The sequence below is a fragment of the Phyllostomus discolor genome, chromosome 2, assembly GCF_004126475.2.
Source record: "Phyllostomus discolor isolate MPI-MPIP mPhyDis1 chromosome 2, mPhyDis1.pri.v3, whole genome shotgun sequence".
NCBI classification, from domain to species: domain Eukaryota; kingdom Metazoa; phylum Chordata; class Mammalia; order Chiroptera; family Phyllostomidae; genus Phyllostomus; species Phyllostomus discolor.
Window position 1 is genome coordinate 114,147,744 of NC_040904.2, and position 17,778 is coordinate 114,165,521.

The window sequence follows — 17,778 nt, forward strand, 5'->3', positions numbered from 1 at the left end:
GCGCTTTCCAGCAGCTTCCAGAAATGTCGCCTCCCTCACCCCAGCCACTCACAGTTGGCGGGCTCTGCACCTACCGGCCCCGCCCCCAGTCATCAACGCGAAAGAAACTGCGGCTGCGGAAGCCAGGCAAATGGCACACCTCTGCGGCATCATAGCGGAAGTGCTCCGGTCATCGCCTTCCGCCACGCTTACGGACGTGCCTAATCCTTTCCGGCCCTCGCGTAGTAGAAGGGGGAACTTCTTTGCTGCGGACTCAAATCGGAAGCTGTTTGCCTAGCGGGGAGGTCAGTGGGGGAGGAGCAGGCTGAGGTTGAACGTGGAGTGGACGTTGCACTGTGCTGTGGAACTGGAGTTCAAATCGAACCCGTGCGAAGAAGAGTACCCGCCGCTAGTAAGGGTGAAGGTGTGTTTCAGCTCCCGAAATAAGAAAAGGGGACAGAAGCGGGTTCATCTGTGGAGCACTGTGCACGCTGAAAGGTTGGGCTGGGCTGGGAGAGGGCAGGGCGGGGACAAGGTTCCTGTGGGAGGGATTCAGGAATGAGGTGTATAGGTAAGAGATTTAAGTTTACCTTTGTCTGGTCTCAGAGAGGTAAATGCTGAAGAGAAACCAGAGTTGTTCTCCCCTCTTGCGAAGAGAATGTAGATTGGGAGGGTTTACGGAATCCAGCACGTCCTGGGGTTTTCCGATGTTAGGATTTGAAGTTGACCGCTGTAGGTCCTAGCCCACAGGCTAGGTTTGGTACCCGACCCAGTTGGGCGCAAAAGCCGACCCCATTCCTCCGCTTCAAGTCTGTCGTGGTTTCACCTTTGCACGTGCTGACCCCGCTTGGCCTTGGAGCTCAAATACGTATGAGGCTCCTCTTGGAACTGTTTGTTCTTTGGGTTTTGCCACTTTGCACGCGGACCGTGGGTCCACACGGGGTTAGTAATTCACGCTTGGGCTTCTGGAGTATCAGTGGCTAACAGAAGTAATGAAAAAGGGGGTGTCAGAAGAAAGATGCTGGGGGAAGGTGAATAGTAGAGGATCATACTGTGAGGTGACTATTCAATGACATTTATTTTAGGTCATAGTACTACCTTCAGGTCACACTGCGCTGTTTGGACAATAATCAGGTTGGTATTAAGAGTTGATCTTAAGCTGGACAGGGACTTGTTTTACAGAAGCATCACTTTGGCAGTGATAAGGGGTAGGATGGCATAGAAAGAGGTAGGGATTTGAGACACTTCCAAAGAATTGTCCACATAACTGGTGACTTATGCGTGAAGAAGAGGGAAGTGAAAGAGAACCACTCACATTTTCTAATGTATGTGTTTCGAAGGATGGGCATGCCAAAATATAGATGAGATATGAAAGAGAAGCTGGTTATTTTTGAAGAGAAGACAAAGGAAATTGTATTTGGAATACCTGAGTAGCCCACTTCTGTTATCTTACTAAGTGAATTTTCCTTGGGGGTGGGGGCGTTCTGTATATTTGAGATTTCGACCACCAACCTACCTGCTTTTCTCATTGAAATAGTGGTGGGATTAGGGGAGCAGATTTGAATGCTCCTCCTGTTTCACTTTTATAATTGAGAGCCAGGAGAACCACTTGGAAAAGTTTTCTTGATCCCTAAAGCAAATGGAAATTTTTGTTAAAAGCAGTCTATTCACGATACAAAGATTACCTGTTTTTCTTTTGAGAATGATACAAGATAGGTTTCATATTTTGTAGAGTGAAGTGTAAAATTAGTACCAAATATGTAACAGTTAAAATTTACTGTGTATCAGATGCTAAACATTTTACATGTGTTAGTGCATGTAACAACCAATTTTACAAACAAATTGCTGCAACCAGACTTGCAGGTGTAAAGTCCCATCCTTTAACTACTCTGAAACCATAGAAGTTTGACTTTTTCCTATATGGCTCCCTTTCGTAGGCAAATTATAAATAGAACCAGCCAAAGATAATAAATTGCTGTGTGTGAGCCTAAAAAGAAAAAAACTAAGCACCAAACTTGTTTTTAACCTTTTGGCGGTGGTTCTCCATTTTGCCTCCGAGGAGACATTTTTGATTGTCAAAACTGAGGTGGTGAGTAGAGGTCATAGATTTTACTAAACATCACATACAGTGTACAGCACACCATTCACAAAGAATGGTGTTGCTCCAAAATGTCCAATGCTGTAGTTGAGAAACCTTGCCTTATTGATAATTTCTTGAGGAATAGGAAACTGAGACTCACTGACACTTTCAAAAAGCATTTTTATTTATTTTTTAATTATTCCGTAGTTTGAAAGTGTGTAAAATGTATACAGCTGGAACAGAATAGCATAACTAGTTTTTCTTTATTTTTTTTAAAGATTTTATTTATTTTTAGAAAAAGGGGAAGGGAGGGAGAGAGGAAGAAAAACGTCAATGTGTGGTTGCCTCTTCTGCTCCCTCACTGAGGACTTGGCCGGCAACCCAGGTATGTGCCCTGTCTGGGAATCGAACTAGTGACTCTGGTTCTCAGCGTGGTGCACGATCCACTGAGTCACACCAGCCAGGGCCCTTAACTAGTTTTTCAAGTGAACCTGTGAACTGCAGCTTCTCAGGAGATGGCTGTTACAGAATCATGGTTTCTTAGATTTGGGAAACACTTTTGCTTGAAATTATTTTACCACAGCCCTGCTAAGTGGTGATTCACTGTGCTTATAGGTCTCCTGTCTCTGGTTTTCCTATATTTTAAATCCATATCTACACTACTTTTAACAATCACTTTTCTAACACTGTGCTCTAGTCTCATAATTTTGACTTTTCTGAATGTGATTCTAGGCCATGGGACTACACTCAGAACAGGCTTGTAACATGTATAATTTGTACTGTAATAGTGTTTATATTTTTTGTTCTGGTAGATGTCATTTTAATGTGTAATAGTATCTTGTTGGCAGCATTTAAAAAGTAGCATCATTCTTGGTGAAGCACTAGGAATGTGTGGAGTTCTTTGGTCCCTGTCAAGTAATGGCACATGGATCTGAGGTTTTAAAGTACTTCCTTGGTGTAGTGCTCACATTTGTTTTGAATTGTGCATAAACTCTAATCTGGTCAACAAAAAAATAACTTTAAATAATAGTTATTTCTATTACAAGTTTTAATAAATTTGCTTAGAAATGAGTTTTTGAAAACCGGTCCTATTGCCAATCTCTGCTTTCTCCCCACAAAGTTGTTAGATTTATAAGTATATTTAAATATTTTTTCACTAAAAGATTAGTCTCAGAATATGTTTATCCTAAGACATATAGTTCTCAAAATAGACTTAATATATATACATCTTGTAAAATACCAAAGCTCTATTTCAAATGAAATAGGATTTTTATTTAATTGTCTATTGACTTTTTTTTTCCAGGGTTCATTGAAAAATCGTTAGTGATATTGACATGTTTCAAGTGAAATATAGTAGCCAATGACTCGGAATGATGGATTCCTCGAAGACTGGAAATGGTTTGCCAGTGATTGCACCAGGGACTGATGTAGGGGTATCTTCACTCCACATGGTGGGGTATTTGGGAAAAGTTAGTGAACTTATTGTTTTGCCCCAGTGCAGAGTTGGGTGTTTTTCCTCCTACTCTTGAGACTTAATTTGATTTTAATTTTACCCATTAACTTATAAATGTATCTGTCATCTTCCACGGAAATCTTATAGTATTGGCGAAAGATTGTTTTCATTGTTTACCTCTCTGTGTTTTATTAATATGTGAAAGTAGAAATAAAACACAGACCTTATGGTTTACTATTTTTTGAAAATATGGAACATGCATTCTCCCTGGCAGTTTACATTACCTTTTTTCTTGAAAATAAAACTGATGTTATTTTTAACACTTAAGTTTTAATATTTAAAACTATAGTATATTCTTTTTGTAATACTATCTGTGTTTAAGCCTATATGCATTTTTTTATTTGCTGTATTAAAAATATCTTGCCAGGAGACTTCTAAGTGAAAGTTGTAATTCTTTTCTGGTTGCTTTTCCATTTAACTCTTTTGTAATTTGGCACAATCTAGTAGTGTGTGCGTGTTTTAATTTACTTTATTTATTTCTCTTTTAGAATTATGATTCTGCTAACATCCCGTCAGATGGGTATTGCCCTGCTTGTAGAGAGAAGGGAAAGTTAAAAACTTTAAAGACTTACCGGATTAGTTTTCAAGAATCTATCTATTTGTGTGAGGATCTGCAGGTAAAGAATTAATTTTAGATAGTATCAAGGTTTTGGCCTTTTGCTTTCTTAAGTGTTTAATTTGTACTCATTTTGTGTTTTTTTTTAGATTGTATATTTTTAATACTCATAGTCAGTTTCTAGATCTGTTTGGTATAACCTTTTAAATATTTTCTATTTTTCCACCTGGTTTTTAAAGTTATTGCCAGAAGATGTTTATTTTTATTGTTATTAGACTTGTGAGTAAAAACTACATTTCAAGATTGATTTTTTTTAGCTTGTTGGTGGCCCTTGTTAGGTGTTGGTGTGTATTAGTTAATCTCTCTTCTCTTTGGTTTATTAACTTTGGAATGTCTTGGAAAAGTTACTAATCTCTATGTTATATATACTTAAGATTCTAAATATCTTTAAGGATTAATTACAGTAATTTATGTCTGTACTACAAACTTTTATATAGGAGCTCATTAAACTCCATAATACTCTACGTTTTATTATACTTGACAGTTATGAAACTGTTATATACACATTTAATTCTCAACATTTTGCAAGATAGGTGTTCTTCCCATAGGTGTTCCCATTTTTTGAGTAAGAAAACAAATGCAGAGAATTTAGGAACCGAAGATCCATAAAGCGGCAGTGCTATGATTAGAACACACTCTTCTAATTTCAGATACTTTATTTTTTCCATTCTTACCTGAGGACATTTTTCATTGCTTTTAGGTAGAGAGGAGGAGAGAGAAAGAAACATTGATGTGAGAGAGAAGCATTGATCAGTTTGCCTCCTGTACACTGGGGGTCAAACATGCCGAGACAAGAGTGTCAAACTCACAGCCTAGGTATCTGCCCTGACTGGGAATTGAACCTGCAACCTTTCGGTTAGGGGATGATACTCCAACTGAGCCACACCAGCCAGTACTAATTTCAGATACTGTATTCCAAGTAAGCTAGCAGTTCATCAGAATCACCTGGAGTGCTTTTTAAGTTTTTAAAAGGTCTCACCCCCAGATGCTGATAAAAGTAGAGTTGACCCAGGCTTCTGTATTTTTGTACTTTGGAGGGAAAGTCTGATGATTAACCAAGCTTGGAAAATACTAGACCACAGGTGGCAAACACAAGATCTTCCACCTTGTTTTATCTGGCCCAGCACCTTGTTTCTACCTGGTGTCAGTGCTGGGCTCCTTGCTCCAGTTAAGGAGCAGTTACATTTATACAGTCCTAAAATTCCATTTGGCCCTTTGAAGGCAACTGCAAGGCTGATGTGGCCTGTGGTAAAAATGAATTTGACACTCCTATACTAGACTAAGTCATGCTGTTTGTGATAGATACTTTGCTGTGTACAACTTGAGCAAAATGCTAGGCATCCTTACTATTAGGAATAAATTCTTTTTGCATATATTCAATAAATATTCTTTTTTGAGCATCACCATGTTGACACTGTTTCAATATGCTGGGATACAATGAGTAAAAATTTTCTTGTTCTGAAAAATGTTATATTCTAGAGTGGGGGTGAAAACAAGTAAAGTTTATTTTTTGTGTGTGAGTGATGAAAAATGCTGTGGAGAGAAAGCCACAGGGACTGAGTTTCAGGGAATAAGGAGATCACAGTTTTAAATAGTGTGGTGAAGGGAACTCCTCAGTGATAAAGTGGCATTTGAGCAAAGACCTGAAGAAGATGAAAAGGAACGAGCTCCCTGGGTAGGTGAAGTCGCAGGTATAAGATCCTGAGAGTGGAGGTTGGGATGCCCCACAGTTTGTACTTCTCAATCCCTTCACCCTTTTCACCCAACCTTAGTCCCCTCTGTCAACCATTAGTCCGTTGAAGGTTGCATATTTTAAATGAGGGCACATAGAATATATATTTCTTGAACTTGTCTCGTAAAATATTTTGCTGGCTTTCAAACTTAGGTAAACTTCATTGATTTTTAGTGGTTTGTTTACACTGTTGATATTTGGCTGGAATTGAAGTTGTTAAAATTCAGCCAACTTGACCATTAAACCCAATGAGGATGTAAAGTTGATGTTCTATTTACTCTCAAATTAATATTCATTTCAAAATTAAGAAACAAATTACTCCATGCGACTTTTTCTATTTGAAAATACTTTTGTAATTTTTAGGGTTATACTGTGTACCTGTCCCAAAAAGAATAACACTGTCATAAAATGTTTCTTTACATTGTTGCAATTTTTTAATTCACTTGACATTAGCTTTTTATTAAGGCTAAAGGATGTATGTTTTCCTTGTTAGCTTACCCTAGTATGTAATTCAGATTAAATTATTGACTAGGAAAAATTACTCTTTTGGGGACCAAATTTCTGATTAAATAGTTGTATATCCCTAGTTATTTAAAATTTAGATTGATAATATACCCTCTTATGTGAAATTAAAACTAAAATTTTAAACATTTTTTTCATGACTTAAAGTAAAATTTGAGCTTGTTTGAATTAAAAACAAGCTTGTTTGAGCTTGTCTGTATTAAACATTTTATTTTTTCTTTTTAGTGCATCTATCCTTTGGGCTGTAGGTCACTTAACCTAATTTCTCCTGATTTGGAAAACCATCACACTCCAAAAAAGCCTCAAAAAAGAAAGCTTTTGGAAACCAACCATAAAGATTCACCTTCTTTAGCAAATTCAAAAAAAAATAAAAGTCATACTGTTATTGATGGTGAACGAGTTTTGAAAAGCAAACATAATGGAGAAGCATATGACAAAACCTCATCAGATTTACTGGACTTTCTACACGGTGGTGAGCAGAGTCCATTTAGGACCACTGATTTCTTGGGACAGGAGGAGATTTTGGAAGCTGCTGTTACTGATGTGGCTGCTGAAGAAGATGCTCCTGCAGTGGATGTTTTTGGAACTGGAGAGACTTCTCAAAATGAAGGAGGCACATCTGAACTGGAAATGCTGCCAGAGAGCAGATGTACACCATTTTGCCAGACGTCATGTGTTCAATGGAAAAATTCTTATGCTCTCTGTTGGTTAGACTGTATCCTGTCAGTGTTGGTGCACTTGAAAGTGGTCAAAAAGGTGGTAATGACTGACCCGTGCCCTAAAGAGGAGGAGTCTGTGTTTTCGCAGTTGTTCACGAACTATAATCAAGCGAGTAAGCTTCTGCACACCAGTCTCTTGGATGTTAAAGGTTGGTAATAATATTATATTTCTCTTCGATTTGTAAATAAATTAAGGTTGAATTTTGTCTCACAGCAGGTGGGAAGATGTCATCAGTAGCATCTGTTTTACATGGAGACCCGAGAGCAAGGAGCTGAGGGGAGGGTCATGACGCTTGAGATAACACAAGTTGCATTATCTTGACAGTCTCAAAAGACATCTTTTTAAAAAACTGAGTAAAGTTTGTAAAAGAGATTGTGATGTATCTTAGCTGTCAGGGTAATGGTGGTCATCAGAACCCATCAAAGTAAAGTTTTAAGTTTTTAAATTGCCTTAAAGCAGAATAAAGAAGTAAATACAAATTACCCACATTTCTGCAACTCCCTCCAAATCTCTCTTCACATGAGGGAAATATTATTTGTTTTAGTTTCTTCTGTAAAATAGGATACCCATGACCCTACCTCCCAACCCCAAAATAATTAAAATATTCCCGGTAACTGATGTCTACCTATGTGTTCCTCCCCATATCACCCTTCATCTCCATCCAAAGGTAATTGTCATCCTGAAATGTTTTATTCCTTCTTAATAGTTTTTCCCACATACATAGGTCTAAACAGTATGTTATCTAATTTGTTTGCAACTCTTAAACAAAGGGTGTGCAGTATGTTTTCTGGGACCTTTTTTATTTCATTAAGATTTATCTATGAAGCTGCTTGTATTTGTACTTCATTGATATTCATTGGTATAGAATATTTCCATTTTGTAAATGTATCAATGTATTTTTTTATTCATCTGTCATTGTTTTTTTTTTGGGCCCTTATAAATACTTCTGCTGTGACTTCTCAGGCATGTCTCCTGGGATACAAGTAGCATTGCCCTTGGCTGTACAGTAGAAATTAATTGCCAGATCATGAGCTCTGAGTTCAGTTTATAGTATGATGAATTGTGAGTTTTTTTCCAGTATTTTTACCAATCAGTACTCCCATTAGCAGTGTGTGAGAGATCTTCCTGACCCATATATTCTCCCTTGGTTATTTTCAGACTTGAAGATTTTGCTACTTGAATGATGTAAAATGGTCTGTGGCCTTGGTTTGCCTTCCCTAGATTTTAAAGAGGTTGAGTAGCTCTTCATGTGTACAGTCCCTGTTCTGTGAAATGCCTGTTTGTGTCTTATCTGTATTAGTTCTTTTTTCATGTTCTTATGGGTTTGTATGAGTAGTTATGTTTTTGTTGCTCTTTTTATATCAGATATGTGTTGCTAAATCTCCCAATTTAAACCTCCCAATTTTTATCTCGTATGGTTACTTTTTTCCTATTCTTTTCATTGATTTTTAGAGAGAGAGAGAGAAGCATCGATTTGTTTATGCATTCATTGGTTGCATTCATTGGTTGATTCTTGCATGTGCCCTTTCTCAGGATCTAACCTGCACACTTGGCATACATATCAGGATGACACTCTAACCAACTGAGCTACCCGGCCAGGCTTGTATTGTTTACTTTTTAAAAGATACCTTTTGATGATGGAAGTTACTGTCTTTTTCTTTTGTAGCTAGTATTGTGGCTTTTAAAACAAATCTTCCCCCAAATTACAAAGTCACTCTCCTGTACTTTCACTGAAAACTCATAAAGTTTTACTTTTGACATTGAAATTTTTAGTTCTGCTGGAGTTAGTTTTTGTGTATGGTATGTGGTAAGTGCACATTTTTCCCCAACATGTAGCCAGTTTTTCTAGGTCTACTTTTTGTCTCAACTGATCTGCCATGCCACTTTTATCATATAACATTCTATATGTCTCTGCAGCTGTTTCTTAACTCAGTTTTGTTCTCTTGGTCATTTTATCTGTCCTTGAAACAGTACCACACTATTTCAATTATTAGGCCTTTTTGGGTCTTGGTTTCTGGTAGTGTAAGAATCCTCACGTTTATTAAGTTGACTTTCCATGTAATCTTTTAGATACATCTTATCCATTGTTTCCCTGATGGTAACTGTTGAAGCTGCTTGACATTTTTTTCTACGAGGAATAAATACCATGACAAGTACCTATATATCCTTCGATTCCATTGCTGAGTATATCCTAGCAGGGATATTAAAATAGGAATATAAAGATTCTTCCTGAATGCCTTTCCAGAGGCTTATGTCAACATATAGTTCCATTTTCACAAATGGAGTGAAGGAAGAAAATATCCCAGAGCAGCTAATCACTTCTGGGTGTAAACATTTTTAAAAATTATAATTTTGTTAGGTAAGAAATATTTTGTTTCAGTTTGACTTTCTTTGAAATTGCTTTTTTCTTTTTGCAATTTTTCACAAGCATTTTTTTGCTTTTGTCTTCTCTCTCTTCCTGCTTTCTATTATTACAGAAATCCCAGTACTGAGTAGGTGATGATTATTCTGTTGATTGTTACAGATCGTACCACTTGTTCAAATTTTGGCTTAAATATTAAATTGATTTTGTTTTTTTATTTTAATCATTTTTTACAGAATAATTGTTTTTTAATTCAATTGTAATTACACTTGTTTCAGCTGAATTACTTTAAATTGTGTTTTAGGATATTTATGGTATACTACAGAGAAGGGAGGCAGTATTAAGAAAATTTTGTGTTTTGCATTTTGTCTCAGCAAAATTTATTGTCCTATAAACTTCCATGCTTAGCAGTGTCTTAATTTTTTTTGAAAAGATACAGATTGATGAGAAATTGATAACAATCTATACTTTATTTTTAGATGGAGATTATAAAAATCTTACTTCAGAAATATTTGCAAAGATAGAGACCAGTCTCAATGAAGTCAGAAATAACATTTTTATCAGGCTTCAGCCTCAGCTTGGATGCACGTTAGGTAAGTAATCTGTGTAATTGAACTGTAGAACTCATCTACCATAAAGAAATACTAACATCATAAGGAAAGGTAATATGGCTTTATTACTTTGAATGATTCAGATTCCTAAGGGAGAGAATCTAGGTGGTTTTATTTAGGAATTGACCACCGGCTAAATCATTGATGGGCAGAGCTGGTCCATCTGAGTAGGGATGTCCAACCTTTTGGCATCGCTGTGCTACACTAGAAGAAGAAGAAGAGTTGTCTTAGGCCACATATTAAATAAATTGTAACATGTAATCACAAAAAAACTTTCATAAGTTTTCAATACATTCACGATTTTGTGTTGGGTTGCATTCACAGCCATCCTGGGGTGCATGCAGCCTGTGGGCCGCAGGTTGGACACCCCTTGTAAGGGATGCTGGCTGTGTAAGCCCTGGAGTGGATGGTAGTCTCACAGGCAGTTGAGTACTTGGGTATTCTGGTTGCTTTTTCAATCTTTCCTGCAGTAGAGTAGTCCCTCTGAAAATGCACCTAAGGAATTTAAAAGTAAACAATAGTGCTAGGGCCCATTAAATAAGAATCTCAGGATGGAGCTTAGGTATCAGGAATTTTAGAAGCTCCTCTGTGATCTTATAGGTGGACAAGGTTGAGAATCTATGGTCTAAAGCAACCAGAGTAATTCTACTTCTGTTGCCAGTGATTGGCGTAGAAATGGACAAGTGGTACAGTTTTGCCAGTGGGGTATGAGGAAGAAAGAGTATACTGATAGCTCTTTGGGGACACTTTCTTACCTTTAAAATAGGACACACGAATGAGACCTGCTTTGTCCTCTATTGGCTTTTGGCCTCTGAGAGCAGTGTGGAGCAAGGGCACTAGATCTCTGGGTCGTTTAAAATGTTTTTAGTATTACAGAAAGGAGCTATAATGATTGGTTTGTTTGTGTGTTTGAGGAGGATGTCTGTTTTATTTCTATTTATCCTTGTATAAACCCTTCTTATTATTTTATTGTAGACACAAAATATATGATATTTATGATTAAATTGTATAAAATATCAATGCCTTCAAGTTTTTCTCTCAACAAGTGACACTTATTTATCAGAACCAAATACTGTATCTCAAGCAGTGCCTCTTTTAAAATATATTTTATTGATTATGCTATTACAGTTGTCCCATTCCCCCCCTTCATTCCCCTCTGCCCTGCACACCCTCTCCCACCCACATTCCCCCCCTTTAGTTCATGTCCATGTTTCATAAGTTCTTTAGCTTCTACATTTCCCATACTATTCTTGCCTTCCCTGTGTCTATTTTCTACCTACCATCTATGCTACTTATTCTCCGTACATTCTCCCTTCTCTCTCCTCCTCCCACTCCCCTGTTGCTAACCTTCCGTGTGTTCTGCATTTCTGTGGTTCTGTTCCTGTTCTAGTTGTTTGCTTAGTTTGTTTTTGTTTTTGTCTTAGGTGTGGTTGTTAATAATTGTGAGTTTGCTGTCCTTTTACTATACATGTTTTTTATCTTCTTTTTCTTAGATAAGTCCCTTTAACATTTCATAAAATAAGGGCTTGGTGATGGTGAACTCCTTTAACTTGACTTTATCTGAGAAGCACTTTATCTGCCCTTCCATTCTAAATGAAAGCTTTGCTGGATAGAGGGATCTTGGATGGAGGTCCTTGCCTTTCATGACTTAGAATACTTCTTTCCAGCCCCTTCTTGCCTGCAAGGTCTCTTTTGAGAAATCAGCTGACAGTCTGATGGGAACCCCTTTGTAGGTTACTATCTCCTTATCTCTTGCTGCTTCTAGGATTCTCTCCTTCATTTTTACCTTAGCTAATGTAATTATGATGTGCCTTGGTGTGTTCCTTCTTGGGTCTAACTTCTTTGGAATTCTCTGAGCTTCCTGGACTTCCTGGAAGTCTATTTCCTTTGCCAGATTGGGGAAGTTCTCCTTTATTATTTGTTCAAATAACTTTTCCACTTGTTGCTCTTCCTCTTCCCCTTCTGGTACCCCTATAATTCGGATATTGGATGGTTTAAAGATGTCCTGGAGGTTCCTAAGCTTCTCCTTGTTTTTTTGAATTCTTATTTCTTCATTCTTTCCTGTTTGGTTGTTTCTTTCTTCCTTCTGATCCACTCTATTGTTTTGAGTCCCAGTTTCCTTCCCATCACTATTGGTTCTCCGTGCATCTTCCTTCATCTCTTTTATGATAACCTGCATTTTTTCATGTAATTTGTGCCCCAAATCAACCAATTTTGTGAGTTTCCTGATCACCAGTGTTTTGAACTGTGCATCTGATAGATTGGCTATCTCTTGGTCGCTCAAAAGGATGAGCCCTAGGGTATTGATCTGTTTTTCTGTTTGAGACATGTCTCTCTCTCTCTTTTTTTTTTTTTTTTGGTCTGGTCGCTCCTGTAAAAGTGAGGGGTGGAGCCTTAGGTGTTCTCTGGGGTTGGGCACCCCAGTCACTAGATTGTGACCTTGTATGTGGGGGCGGGGGTGGTGACAGGAGGGAACAATGGTGGTAGCTCCGCTCTCCTGGGACCTGTCCCTTCCCTGGGATCCTGGGTTGCGCGCTCTGCCCCGGTCCACAATCACCGCCTCACTGGGTCTGCCAGCTGCCAGTTGCATACTCAGGGTCCACCCGCTGCGATCCTGCATGCCTCGGATGCCTTACGCGTTCCCCGTTGCTTTATGCGCCTACTGCTCTCTGCTCTTCGAGCAGCAACCCGTGCTCCAACCCGTGCCTGGCTGTTCGTCTCCACTCCTCCTACCAGTCTGGATGAACGGGTCTACTTTAACTTCTTGGCTGTCCGACTTCCATTCAGATAAATTTTCTGTCAGTTCTGGGTGTTATTCTGCCTCTAAATTGTTGTTTTAATCTTGGTTGTGCCTGGAGGTGCAGTGTGTCCATCTTGCCGGAAGTCTGCCTGCAAGGTTTCTTATCAGAAATCAGCTGACAGTCTGATGGGAACTGCTTTGTAGGTAACTCTCCCCTTTTCTTTTGCTGCTTTTAAGAGCCTCTCCTTATTTTTAATCTTGGGTAATGTAATTATGATGTGCCTTGGTGTGTTCCTTCTTGGGTCCAACTTGTTTGGGACTCTTTGAGCTTCCTGGACTTCCTGGAAGTTTATTTCCTTTGCCAGATTGGGGAAGTTCTTCATTAGGTTTTCAAATAAATTTTCAATTTCTTGCTCTTCCTCTTCTCTTTCTGGCACCCCTATGATTTGGATGTTAGAACATTTAAAGTTGTCCTGGAGGTTACTAAGCCTCTCCTCATTTTCTTTTTTTTAATTCTTGTTTTTTCGTTCTGTTCTGGTTGAATGTTTATTCATTCTGGTTGAAACCATTGATTTGAGACCCAGTTTCCATCCTGTCACTGTTGGTTACCTATACATTTTCCTTTAGTTCACTTTGCATAGCCTTCATTTTTTCCTCTACTTTGTGACTATACTCAACCATTTCTGTGAGCATCCTGATTACCAGTGTTTTAAAGTGTGCATCTGATAGGTTGACTGTCTCTTCGTTGCTTAATTGTATTTTTTCTGGAGCTTTGATCTCTTCTTTCATTTGGGCCATTTATTTGTCTCTTTGCGCCACTTATGTAGTAGGGGGAGGAGCCTTAGCTATTTCCAGGGCAGGGCAGCTCATATGGCTGCTATTGTGGGTGCTGTTTGTGGGAGAGAGGGGTCAGAGAGAGAACAGTATGGCTTATTCTCCTCTCCTGGACTTTCAGTCACTTGCCTTGCTACCCATAAGCAAGTTGGGCCCTTCTGGTGCTGATTTCTGGGTGGATGGATGGTTTTGAGCACGTTCTAAGACCCCGTGGGTCTCCTGAGCGAACTCTCCTGTGAGGCTGGGAGTTTCTCCCGCTGCCTCAACCCCCATAGGTTTTTTCAGTCAGAGGTTTTGAGCCTTTATTTCCCCGTACTGGAAGCATGGGGAAAGGGTTGCATGGTCTCTCTCTCTCCCCAGTTGTTCTTCCCAGTTTATCTGCATGCAAATATGGGACCACCCCAGTCCTCCAGCTGCTGCCTCCACCCCTCTCCACCTGGCTGCCCATCTCCACCATTCCTACTGGTCTGGATGAATGTTTCTTCATTAACTTCATGGTTGTCAGACATACAGTTTGATTTTCTGTCAGCTCTGGTTGTTTTTTTTATTTTTTAGTTTGTTGTGGTCCATTTGGTTGTGCGAGGAGGCACAGTGTATCTGTCTGTGCCTATGCCTCCATCTTGGCCAGAAGCCGGTTTTTATTTTAATGACAACATAATTCAGATCTTTGCTAGTCTTAAAGTTGTTGAGGTTAACTTTAATTGTTAAAAGATTAAGCAGAGGGATTGGTGAGGAGATGTGAGGCTGGTCCTTTCACCTGTGTGTGTCTCATTCTCACCATATGCAGAACAAGAGAATTAGAATAGAATTGGCTTTTTAATGCTTTTGTCCAACTTTGATATTTTTGTACCATGGTTCACCAGTTATATTATTTTTAGTATTTGTAGCAAACAATTTACATATATTTATTTTGTTTTTATAATACTCATGTGTTATTATAGTTCTGAGGGTCTTTTTTCCTGAGAAAAGTTAAAAAGATCTGAGACAATAGTGTGTGTCTTTTGTCTTAAGTTATCATACATGTCACCAAGAAAAATGAAAGAGACTGAAGTGATAATTAAATCTTCACAATGGACATTTTTGAGAAAAATCCTTTTAAGACTTCCCCTTGCTGGGTTGTGAATAACCTGCTGTGTTACATATCCGTATTCAGATGTATTCATAGTGTGAGTACAGTGGGAAACACCACAAATCTGGAATTATCTACTGGAGGGTGGGCCCTTTGTAGTAGAGCTTTTCCCACTAGGTGAGTGTTCTAGGAACCCTTCTGTATTAGGGTGAGTTTGTTTTTTTTTTAATATTCAACACATTTGCCCATTTCATGATGGTGATTTACGAGCACACCTGCCCATACAACGCTGAGGGTTCATCAGTTATTGACCAAAAGATGCATGACCCCCATGCCCCACCCTCTTCATTCACCCGATCTTGCCCAAGTGACATTTTTTATTTCCCCGGATGAAAAAAGTCTTTAAAGGGGGAAACATTTTGCCAGTGTGGAAGAGGTGTGGCAGAAGTACTAAAAGGCATCAAAATTGATGAGTTCAAAAACTGTTTTGAGCAGTGGAAAAAACATCTTGATGTATGTATTATGTGATGTATGTATTACATCAAATGGAGAGCACTTTGAAGGTGATTAAAGTTTAAACATGTAAGAATAAATACATAATTTTTTATAAATAAGTTCCATTTGGGGGGTCCTTCCTCATATAGTGAGAAAAGACTGCAGTTCATAATTTGGGTTGACCTTTTTCGGTTCATTATGAACAACTCATTTTTCCTTTTCTTTTCGAAGGTGACATGGAAAGCCCGGTGTTTGCATTTCCCCTGCTCCTAAAAATAGAAGCCCGAATCGAAAAGCTCTTCATGTACTCTTTTTCTTGGAACTTTGAATGTTCACAGTGTGGACACAAGTATCAAAACAGGTTGGTTTTTCTATTTTTTAAAAAGGATTCATTCTATCGAAAATGTTTACAAGTAATCAAATTTGAATAAAGTTTGTTTCCACTTCTAACACTTCTCTCTCTGTGGCTCCTTCTACCCCAGATAAACTTCCCACCCTATCTTGAAATCTCTCCAACATTAAGGTTAAAAGGAAGAATTTGAGCCTCAGAAACTATAATTTGCTTGTTTTTTTTTTTTTTAACTAGAAGAAAACCAATGGTTTGATATATTACCAGTAAAAGTTTTCTTAAGCTTTTCAAGTAGAATCTTCCCTCTGGATTCCCTGCCAAGTAATAAGTAACACTTCTCAGAACTCCTTGAAACTGTTTTAACATCATGGAAACTGATTTTGGTCTCCTAGAGTTTGGCAGCAGCTCTCAGAGTAATAATGTGCTTTCCTAACCTCAGTCCTTAAAAGACCAGCCGACCCCAGAATCCTCCTTGTGCACTGTCATCTATCCTTTTCACTGCCCTGCCACCTATTGGAGGGTTTTGGTTGGTGTGCATGGCCCTGAGATTGACACTTAGGAGGAAGCAAGAGAAGAAAGAAACTGCAGGTATCATTTGCTTCCATGGACCTACGACATGAGAGATTAGGACCTACGACATGAGAGACTACGACAAGAAGTGTTAGGGAAAGAAAATTGCCATCAACAGGATACCCTCGTTTTGTAAATGTATGAGGAGGTTGTTTTCTGGTGGTTGAAAAGATTACCAAACTTGTTCTGTTAGTATTTATTCAAATTTTTATAATAGAGATAAATCCTTTCCTAATTTCTTAAACTCACCTAGTAAATTAGAAAATTTGGAGTCTTTCAAAGTTACTTTTTTTGATGAGTTTCCTTAGATATTCAGTATCTACAAAAATGTTCCTTAGATATTTATTATCTACATTGAAGTTATTTTTAGGTATTTCAGGATCAGTTGAGAGTCAAGTCTGTGAAAGAATGCCCTAGGGAATGCCAGTAATAGAACCAGAAGACATTTTTTTTTACCAGTTAGCTCAAAAGGACTAGAACAGAATAAGAATTAGCATTTCACACGTACCTAGGACTTACATAATTTTGTGTGAGTATGAGAACAAATAGCTGTTTCCTGGTCTTCTATCATTGATTTATATAAATTATCTGATTTTCTTCCCATATGGCTAATGTGGAAACTGAAACTTGGAAGGGGTTAAATAGGTGTCCAGGGGGGACACCTAGCTAGTAAGTGGTAGAATTCAGGCTAAGGTTTTCTGGCTTCTAAGACTTTCTTGTTCACAGTGGTGTATTCCCTAATCAGCACCTGGATTTTACATAATATAAACAAGCTTGATTAAAATTGACTGAATTCTAGGTCTTCTAAAATGCACATCTTGGTTTGAGCTTTTCATTGAATAGATTGTGTGTGCCGGGAATTCAACTGAAATAATATTTAGCTTGTTAGGGAGATTACACATAAAGATGTAACAGAGGGTCAGTGAATACATACCTATTCTCATCTTTTGGCTGCTTTAAGTTACTTTGAATATGAGGTAATAAGTGCATTTGGAAGTATATAGAAAAAAACTCTCAAGAGTTCAAGGGAAAGAAGCCATTAGCCACTTAGGTTTTCTTTTCTTTTCTTCCCTTTTTTAATTCCTTGTTCTGAAAATGAAAGTAAATACAGAGAAAAAGCTAAAGTGAAGTGACATTTTATTACATAAATCTTAATATATCATGGGTTAAAACTTACTCCCACTTAATCTGCTGGAAGAATATTCAGCAAACTGATTGGTTTTTGTGCTGCTATTTTTAGTGCTGATTTTAGAGCTTTTGATTTTGAAGGTATGTTCTGGAGTTAAAACATGGTTTACAGAGTTACACTCCCTGTATTTCAGTTGCCAGTTTGTCTTTTACCATGAGGTGTACACTCTGCATTTTGTTTCCCTAATCTGTACAATGGGGGTAAGAATAGTACCAGCTAAGTAGGGTTGTTGGTACACAGAAACGTTAGGTGTCATATGCAGCATTAATACTGCCTCGCTGAGACAAACACCCTTTTATAAACTAAGAAATAAGAGAAAGCTTTTACTTAACTGTTATCCTTGAGAACCAAGAATTTTTGGAGAAATGCAGTCAATGCATTTGCCACTCCTTTTATA

The 17,778-nt window shown here is 38.2% G+C and overlaps 1 protein-coding gene across 3 annotated transcripts in view; it reads left to right on the plus strand.

Moving 5' to 3' along the window:
• The first annotated feature begins 11 nt into the window (after nucleotides 1–11).
• USPL1 (ubiquitin specific peptidase like 1) overlaps nucleotides 12–17,778 on the plus strand; it is a 31,920-nt gene continuing 14,153 nt past the window's right edge. Inside the window, exons 1-6 of one of the 3 annotated variants that reach the window (XM_036018368.1) lie at nucleotides 12–391; nucleotides 3,363–3,528; nucleotides 4,061–4,189; nucleotides 6,668–7,310; nucleotides 10,004–10,117; nucleotides 15,505–15,634. In XM_036018368.1, coding sequence (XP_035874261.1) covers nucleotides 3,430–3,528; nucleotides 4,061–4,189; nucleotides 6,668–7,310; nucleotides 10,004–10,117; nucleotides 15,505–15,634 — 1,115 coding nt within the window. In that variant the 5' untranslated portion in view covers nucleotides 12–391; nucleotides 3,363–3,429. Of the gene's footprint in view, nucleotides 404–3,362; nucleotides 3,529–4,060; nucleotides 4,190–6,667; nucleotides 7,311–10,003; nucleotides 10,118–15,504; nucleotides 15,635–17,778 lie in introns of all 3 variants that reach the window. The other 2 variants (XM_036018369.1, XM_028532513.1) reach the window with 2 other exon arrangements.